The sequence below is a fragment of the Acanthisitta chloris genome, unplaced genomic scaffold, assembly GCF_000695815.1.
Source record: "Acanthisitta chloris isolate BGI_N310 unplaced genomic scaffold, ASM69581v1 scaffold23745, whole genome shotgun sequence".
In the NCBI taxonomy this organism is placed as follows: Eukaryota; Metazoa; Chordata; class Aves; order Passeriformes; family Acanthisittidae; genus Acanthisitta; species Acanthisitta chloris.
The window spans coordinates 909-9,737 of NW_008675638.1; the positions used below are offsets into that span (position 1 = coordinate 909).

Here is an 8,829-nt window from a genome sequence, read left to right on the forward strand (position 1 = left end):
GCAGACGTGGACTCTTCACTGCGCTGTGCACCTGATGGGGAGGGAGCAGGGCAAGTGTTGACCAAGGGACAGACTGTTGGAGCTCCTCTGGGGCCAGCAGAGCAGACACACAGATGACTTGGTAAACAGAGCAGAAGCTTTTCTGTCTTGCTGCCTCCGGAGGGCAGGAAGGCAGAGCTGGGAATGGGACTGCCACGCTGCCAGGCCAGGTTGGCCCAGTTCACGGGGCTCCAGTCACATCACTCAGCCACATCTCGGGGACCACCAGGTCAGGGTGGGCATCAGGGGCACTTCCAGCCTGGCCTGGCTCAGTAGTGGCAGCACCTGATTTGGTTTCAGGACCTGCTACCTGCACTGACCCCCCCCAGACCCACCAGCATTAGCAGCTGCAGAAAAACAGACCCTCTGTGTTTTAAGCCAGAGCAGGTCAGGAACCAGCACACACTTCAGGCAGCCACAGCAAAATGCTGCCTGACAGGAGCAGGGCTGGTCAAACCACTGCTGCGAACACCCTGTCAGAGCTCTGTGGCAAACAACCAGGTTATTCCCATCGGACAGCCAGGCATGTCAGGAGGAGTGAGATGGGCAGGGAGATCTGTGTTTAATACAGGATGTCAGATGGGAACAGGGCTCTGGGGGCACTGCCAGGCTGAGAGCCATGGGCACTGCTCCCTTACAGGCCAGACTGGCACACCCATATCTGCCCAGCTCCTGCTGCTGCCCTGGAGAGCCATTTCTTCTTGGAAAAACACCTCAGCTATGCTGTTTCCACTGAGCTGGCTCATCCCCTAATAACTCAGACGCATCTGAGATAGAGATCAGGCAGTGATGGCACAGCTTCCCGCACAGCCATTTCCCAGGTTCCAGTAAAACATAAAAAGAGGATAAACCAGCACTGGCATTTCGAGGCAATTATTCAAAGGGTCAAGATACACAGACCAACATGGAGGAGCTGGACAGCATCAAGTCTCCTTAATGCATAGGGATAACATGATAAGGCTGTCAGTTACTCTCAGTCAGGGATCAAGCTCTTACAATCAACTTTTGGGCTGCTTCGACCTTATCTGCTTCTCAGCTGTCATTGTGGATCAATATAAGCAACTTTTGGGCTGCTTCAACCTTATCTGCTTCTCAGCTGTCATTGTGCACAGCACACAGTAAAACATTCAGGTGTGACCATGCCCTGGGGACAGCAGTGGATCTCTGCAGAGCCCCTCCAGCAGCAGCCAGGACACAGGGCTGGATGTGCTCTGTGCTCTCCTTCCCTTGGTTCTTGATTTACAGATTAAGCAACTTTTGGGCTGCTTCAACCTTATCTGCTTCTCAGCTGTCATTGTGCACAGCACACAGTAAAACATTCAGGTGTGACCATGCCCTGGGGACAGCAGTGGATCTCTGCAGAGCCCCTCCAGCAGCAGCCAGGACACAGGGCTGGATGTGCTCTGTGCTCTCCTTCCCTTGGTTCTTGATTTACAGATCGCCAAGGTGCTGCCCAAAGCGATTAGGGTCGAAAAAATTGGCAGTATAGATGTTTTTCCTGTACAAACTCAGGTAAAATAGAGACCCCAATGTGAATGTGGGAAGGGAAGGCTCCACTGTGCTGCTCCCATGGGGGAAAGCAGCTCCAGCAGTCACTAGTGGTGAATATCTGCTCCCCAGAGCTGTGCTGCTGGGGAGGCTGAACTGAGCTCCAGCTTCTCTTCTGGGGAAACTGGGCCAAAAGTAATGCAGAGGCCAGTTGGGAGATGCTGATTTATGCTAACGAAGGGGCTGGGCTGATCTCCTCAGCTATCTGACTTAACAGGAGCATTGCCAGCGGCTTCAACAGGGCATGATTTCATCTCAGCGTGTGTCCCTGACCCTGGAGCAGCCGTTTCCTCCCTGTGTGCTTGGGGCTGGGAGCAGGGACAGAGCCTCTTGCTCTCCAGAGCTTTCCTCTCCAGTTTTAAGGTCTCTCCCTGTAATTCCAAGCTTGCAAACTGCCTGTTTGGTGGCAATACAGCTCTCAGCCTTGGCAGGGGCACGGGAGAGCCAAGCGGTGGCAAGAGCTGTGTGTAGCCACATGGCTGTGCTGACCCCAGTAACATCATTTTCCACCAGACCCAAATCATTCCTTGTGCCCTGAATCCCTGCAGGAGTGAGGATGAAGCAGTGGCTGTGCTGACCCCAGTAACATCATTTTCCATCAGGCCCAAATCATGCCCTGAATCCCTGCAGGAGTGAGGATGAGGCAGTGGCTGTGCTGAACTCCTGCGTTCCCCCGTCGAGCACAGCCAGGAGGGTGTTGCACAGGCTGAAGTGCAGTGACTCTGCCAAGTGATGATGTTACTGAGCACGGAAAGGAACCAATCCCAAACTAGAGGGAAAACATTTTTGTAGAGAAACATCATCGCTGAAACCCTATAAACAAATCTGTTTTGACACAGCAGAACAAAGAGCTATAAAAGGAGAGCTCGGGAAAACCACCACTAATGGGCAGTAACTCACGTGGTGCCTGCCAGGCTGTATTTTTGTAACTTATATCCCTTGGGAACACTGACCTATGCATTCCAAAGCACACAGGAACATGGGAACAGCCCAGACAGATGTGGGACCATGCTGAGCACCCCTTGTCTGAGAAGATGCTCTGGAGCACAACACATTGAGCAAGCAAAGGGCCTTACAAGAGCCACAGGTGGTGGCCTGGGCTGTCTCAGGAGGCTCCTTGGGGCTGGGCTGGCACTCACCACAGCTGTGCTCCCCCAGGGGATGGACAGCACTCCAGGGGTGCAGGCAAAGCAGTGTCCAAGGCATCTGCTTCATCTCCACAGCTCTGTCTTTGGGAACAGCACAACAGCCGTGGCCAGGCGACTGCACGGGAACTAATCGCTTCTAATCTGCTTAGAAAACTTCAGCCCTTGGGAAAAGGCAGCATATCTTCCCCTGGGCCTGGGAGGAGAGACCACTGCATGTCAGGGTTAGAAGAAATAAATTAAATTTGTCTCGGGCTGAGAGCATTTCTCTGCTGTGAGAGACTATTTCAGAAGAGCAATAACCCCTGAGGAGGTGAAATCCACAGCGGAGGAGCAGGTCCCCCATGTGCTGAAATGGAGTTACCATTTCTATTCCCAGGAACATATCTCCAGCATGATCAGCTCTTATTGGGTCCCAATTTTCGGTTTATTCCTTCACAAAAGCTCAATTTCTCCAGCAAGAAATCACTATGAGCTGCTGCTCCATGGGGCACACTACAACTCCGATCAACAGAAGCCCTGAGATCCCAGATCTGGGCAGAGGTAAACTGGGTCTGACTTGAGACCCACTGAATTCCCACTTTCACCAGACCAACATAAAATGGGGAAGGCAAACTGGGTCCTTACCCTTACTCATGATCAGCTGCTTCAGTTCATGGAAAAATGTGTTGCCATCACCACTGCATGTGCAGGGAGGTCACTGTAACACGCCCAGCAAAGATGCAGTGCCCCTGTGTGCTGGGGAGCAACAGCTCCCCATGCCTCCCTGGAATTCAGCAGGTTTGCCCAGGCCCTTTTCACAAGTTAGATAGTGAAAACAGTCCCCTGGGAACTGCCCACCCACTTCCTTCATGGGCAGCTCCCAAATCTGTGGGAGGTTTCTGGGTTGCTGCTCTGAAAAGGGATTTGAGGTCAGGCTGACTCAGTGCTTCCCCAAAGGCAGCGACTCCCTTTGTTTCAGTGCAAGTCTGGAGCATCCACTCAGCACCACTCCAAATCCACTCAGCACAGCACAGCAAGGAATTCACCCACCCTTTCCCATCAGCAGGTCACCAGAGTCTCAGGGAGGGTTAGGGGCTTTCTGCACACTTAGAGCCAGACTGGACCTGCTATCCCAAGACTCAGACACAAACCACACATTTCTACCTGCCCATAACCTTTTCCAGTGCTGGGAACCCAGGGGATGCTGCCAGGAGGTGAGGGACCAAAGACACCTCCTTTCTCCCAGCCCTGAGCAGTAACCCAGAGGATGAAGGGCAGGAATGACCATTCCATCACATGCACCTACACAGATGGCAACAGCCAGGCAGCAGCTCCAGAGTGAGGGGACAGTGGGGTACTTAGCCCCCTGCAGATCTCCTGTGGGCTGCACATTCTGCAACACCCCACTGCTCACTGCACACCAGTCCCACGGACCCACTGCCACGTGTGTGGCCTTGCTGCCAGGGCCAAAGAGTCGTGAGGATATGGGGCAGCCCTGGAGCATCACAGCAGGTCTCCAGCCAGGACCATGCCCAGGGAGGGCAGAGCTCTGCCCGTTCCCCAGGGACCCGAGCACTGGAACTGGCTGCTGCCTTTCCAGCCTCTCCAAAGGACCCATCTCCACATGGAGCACTACCAAAACATTTATTAGAAGGGTGCAGGGTGGCCAGGCTGCCCAGAACTCCTCTGCAGCTGACCCCACATGTGGGGAGAGGTGGGGGGCCAGCCTCACCGTGGAGATCTCCCACGGCACCCTGTGTGCCTGCAGCATCCACAGGGAGGTGTGGGCACTCGTTTCCTTAGGGGGGATGTGTCCTCACCCCGGCGTGGGGAGGGAGGTAAGGCTGGATGTGCAATCCCAGAGGGAGGAGGCAGCACTCCTGCAGGGTCACTGAGCACACAGCAGGACACCCAGGGCTGGGCACTGCCCAGGAGGGTGGCTGCTCTGCATCCCGCTCCAGCTTGGCCTGTGGCTGCTGCTGGTTTCTGTCCCACCTCCCACAGCAGAGCTGCCCCATGCTGCTGCCAAACCCCCCCGGAGCAGGCAGGGGGGCTGAGCCCAGCTGCAGTCCTGGCTCAGACCGGATCCAGGGCATGGAAAAACAAACAAACAGGTTTTTCTCTCACAGGCAGGAACATCATGTAAAAGGCACTTCCTAAATCTATCTGCAAACGAGAGCAGCTGCTGCCCCTCTCAGAGGGTGGAAGAACTGCACCTTGGGGCTCCCCTTTGCGAGAAAGCCACCAGTCTGGTCTCAGAGTCGTGGGCAGCATGGGCAGAGCTGTCCCACCTTGCCCACCAAGGCAGCACAGCTGTGACCTGGCAAAAGGAGAGTAATTCCCTCGCCCTGGCACCCCAATTCCATGGGCAGGCACTGCTCACAGCCCCTCGTGCGCCGAGTGTGCCGCAGTCCTGCAGGAAGCACCACAACACCCCATCCAGACAGGTCTATTTACAGGAAAACCACAGTCACAGGGCCAGCAGGTGCCCCCAGCCAGCATGGCCAGCTGCTGGCATGGGCTGTGTCCCGCCGGGGCTGGCTGGGTGCTGTGCCCAGCCACCACCAGGTCACCCCCTGGCACCAGGCGAGGGCAGTCACTTCACAGTGCCACATTTTCAGAGTTCAGGGGCAGCCACAGGTCCCTGGCTGCACAGACAGTCCAGAGGGAGGTGGGGGAGTGGCTGGTAGCATCGTGTCCTGGCAGCAGCCCAGGGCAGGGGCCTGGGCTGGCTGGAGAGGAACAGCCCAGGCAAGAATCCTTTCCAGTCTTAGTCGTTCTCACTCTGCAAGAGAGAGAAGGGAGAGCAAGGGTGAGGTGCCAGGGGCTGGGCCAGGGGGGACACAGCCCATTCCATTCACCCAGGAGAGCTCAGCACTGACATCTCACCTCCATTTTGCTGTGTATCCAGCTGAGGAGCTTTGTCACACGTGTGTAAACTCCAGGCTTGTTCTTCTGGCCACATCCTGTCCCCCAGCTCGTCACCCCAGCCACATACCAGCGGCCGTTGTCCTCGCAGACCAGGGGCCCTCCGCTGTCACCCTGGCTCAGAGGAGCAGAGCAGTGAGGAGAGGAGACAGGAGATGCCCCTCTGCTGGTGCCCCAAAGCAGGCAGTGTGTGCCATGTGTCCCCAGCTCACCTGGCAAGCATCTTTCCCTCCCTGCAGGTACCCAGCACACATCATCCGCGGGGTCAGGTAGCCCTCGTACACTTTGTCGCTGTTGCAGATCTTGTAGTCGATCAGCTTCACCTCAGCCTCTCGAAGCTTTGGGGAGGTGTTGTCTGCAAGGCAGGAAGAGCTGTGGGGCAAAATGGGCCTCATCCCTCCTCACCCCCAGGGCCCCTCTGCAGCAGGGAGGGAGGAAACTGCTGTTGCTCACAGGTCTTATTTCTGCACAGCTCACGGCTGGGAGGGCAACCCTGACAGTCACCCCTGTGGGAGCAGCCCCCGAGCACCACAGCAGAGCTGTGCCCGTGGGCAGGGGCTGCCCGTGGAGAGCTGACATCCTCCCTCACCTTCATTCTCCCTGGTCTTCCCGAAGCCGGTGATGAAGCAGAACCTGCCGGTCTGGAATCGCTGGCCGTACATGGGGAGACAGGCTGGGCGAACCTGGGCTGGAGGGAGACATGATGAAAGCCAGGCCAGGAGGGAGGGATGAGTCACCCGGGAGCAAAATAGCTGCTGTAGTCACCAGCCCTGCTGCCAGGGAGGAGCGTGGGGTGCGGGAAAGGCTCCTCTCCGTGCCCACCCCAGCAGGGTCTCGCCGGACCCACACGGAGCACAGCGCATGGCACGATGCCAGAGGCACATCCCAGCCCGTGGCTGTGTGTGCTGGACCCTTCTCAGCCACGGGACGGGCTGGGGATAGCAGGGTGGGCACAGCTGAGCGGGATGCTACAGCTGGCAACGCAGCCCAGGGTATGGCTCCGAGGGGAGCCAGACTCCCTCTTGTTCCTGCCCATCCCCAGACTCTCCCTGTCCCCCCAAACACCACCCCCAGCCAAGCCAGGTAAGCTGTGAGGCCTCACCCGAGAGCGTCAGTGGCCTGGAGAGCTTCATGAGAGCGATGTCGTAGTCGTCGTGGTCGTCGCTGTAGTTGGAGTTGATGATGACCTGGGAGACAGGGATGCCCTCCATGGGCTGCTTCAGGTCGGACACCCCACCATACACCTTCCAGTCATCCAGGATCTTCATGCTGTTCCTGGCAGGGTGAGATGGGGTGGCACAGTGAGCACAGGGTGGGCTGAGAGCCGGTGTGGGGCCCAGGCTGGCAGAGCACTCACATGAAGAAGCAGTGGGCTGCGGTGAGGACCCACTGCGCGTCGATGATGGTGCCACCGCAGATGTGGATGGGCCCATACTGCACACTGACCTGCCAGGGCCATTTGTTCACAGAGGTTTCCTTTCCTCCGATGATCCGACCAGAAATCCTCTGCCCACAGGCTGGAGGGGAGAGCAGGGCTGAGAAGGGGCTCGGAGGGAAGGTGAGCGTGGAGGGGACACACACAGCACCCACACCACCCATGGGCACCACACTCATACAGGCAGTGAGGACCAAGGAATGCAATCTTTGCAGCTTTCCATTACCCAGAAAGCTGCTGGAAAATACCCCATTTGCCCAACCCTGTGAGAGAAAGGAGGAAAGCCCTCCCAGGCCTGCAAAAAGGCTCCTTGCCCACGTGCCAGCCCCTTACTTGTGCATCTGAGGGAGACGTACTTTCCCGTGAGACACTGGGAGCTGCAGGAGAGAGGAGGGAGACCCAGGCTCAGCCCTGTTCCTGCAGCACCAGGGCAGAGGCAGGGCAGGAGCTGATGCTGCCTGGTACCTGTTGAGGCTCTGCTGGATGGTTTCTCGTTCATCAGTCACCGTGAGGCTCTTCCCAGAGATGTGTAGGGGGATGTATTCGGTCTGTGATGCACTGGGAGGGGAGAGGAGAGGCAGTGAGGGTCCCCCAGGCCAGGCACTGCCCACCTGGTCCCTGCCTTATGCCCAGAGCAGCTCTGGACACACTGCCTTCCAGCAGAAAAACAACACTGGGGTTGTTTTCCCACCCAACCAGGGCAGGGACCAGAGCAGCTCCCAAGGGGCTGGCAGGGCCCCAGCACCCAAGCAGAACCACCCATCCTGCAGGAATTACTTCTGAAATCCCAGCTGCCGGCAGGTCTTTCTGGAGAAGGATTCATCCCAGGAGCTGCTGCACACTGGCAGCCACTGGTGCTCGGTGCTGGAGTAGACATGGAGCAAGGACTCATCGGATGCAAAGCGCACTGCAGGATGGAGCAGGTGGGTCAGGGGTACCCAGTGCCCGGGGGTCCCCTCTCTCCCACCACCCCAGCTCCCAGTGCCTCACCACAGCCCAGCTCGTCGCTCCTCTGGGAGCAGTCGACGATGCCGTCGCAGCGCACGGCACTGTCCTTGCAGCTCTCCGCAGGCTCCTTGTACACGATGCCAGTCTGTGACCTCCAGAACATAACTGCAGGCAAGAAAATACCACGGTGAGGCCAAGGCTGGATGTCGGGGAGGGGGCTGGGACCCACCTGGATGCTCATCTGAAGGTGTGCCAGGCACAGGGGCACTCCGAAGCACGGTGTGAGCATGAGCTGCACTTGAGCCAAGAGCAAGAAGGTGCTGGATGCAGGACTGACCACCCTGAGCACTCCTTCCACAGCAAGCCCCTCTCCCTCCACCCACAGAAAGAGGCATTCAACCTGCCATCACTTCAGGCTGGAGAACAGCAGCTGGATGGTACCAGGATGGAAGGGACTCCCTGGTGTCTGTGCCTGCAGACTGCAGTTTGTTTGATCCTGCTGATCAAACCAGGGAGGGGAGGTGTGGGTGCTGCCAGGGGTGTCCCACTGCCCACTGAAGTTAGCCCAGTGAAAGCAAAGCACATTGCAGCCCTGAGCCCCCCAAACACCACAGGCAATGCAGGCAGCAGATCTCCTTTCCCAGGCTCCTGCCTCTCCACCAGGTGTCAGGAATATTCAGGGAATGGGGAGAGCACATCTCTGCCTGCTGCCTCTAGGTCCAGGGGTTTCCCTCTGGCACTTCCCAGCCTAGGGATCCCCAGCCCCTGCTGTCCCCCAGCCCCTCTGAGTTCCCCCTACGCCAC

At 57.6% G+C, this 8,829-nt stretch overlaps 1 protein-coding gene across 1 annotated transcript in view; it reads right to left on the minus strand.

The window, feature by feature from the left end:
* Window positions 1–5,484: 5,484 nt before the first annotated feature.
* TMPRSS13 (transmembrane protease, serine 13) overlaps window positions 5,485–8,829 on the minus strand; it is a gene marked incomplete at its 5' end in the record, with an annotated part of 3,870 nt that continues 525 nt past the window's right edge. The window contains 10 exons of the mRNA XM_009075847.1: window positions 5,485–5,499; window positions 5,604–5,756; window positions 5,855–5,997; window positions 6,232–6,330; window positions 6,745–6,917; window positions 7,000–7,159; window positions 7,411–7,454; window positions 7,543–7,635; window positions 7,855–7,984; window positions 8,068–8,205. Of these exons, the coding sequence (XP_009074095.1) occupies window positions 5,485–5,499; window positions 5,604–5,756; window positions 5,855–5,997; window positions 6,232–6,330; window positions 6,745–6,917; window positions 7,000–7,159; window positions 7,411–7,454; window positions 7,543–7,635; window positions 7,855–7,984; window positions 8,068–8,205 (1,148 nt within the window). The remainder of the gene's footprint in view (window positions 5,500–5,603; window positions 5,757–5,854; window positions 5,998–6,231; window positions 6,331–6,744; window positions 6,918–6,999; window positions 7,160–7,410; window positions 7,455–7,542; window positions 7,636–7,854; window positions 7,985–8,067; window positions 8,206–8,829) is intronic.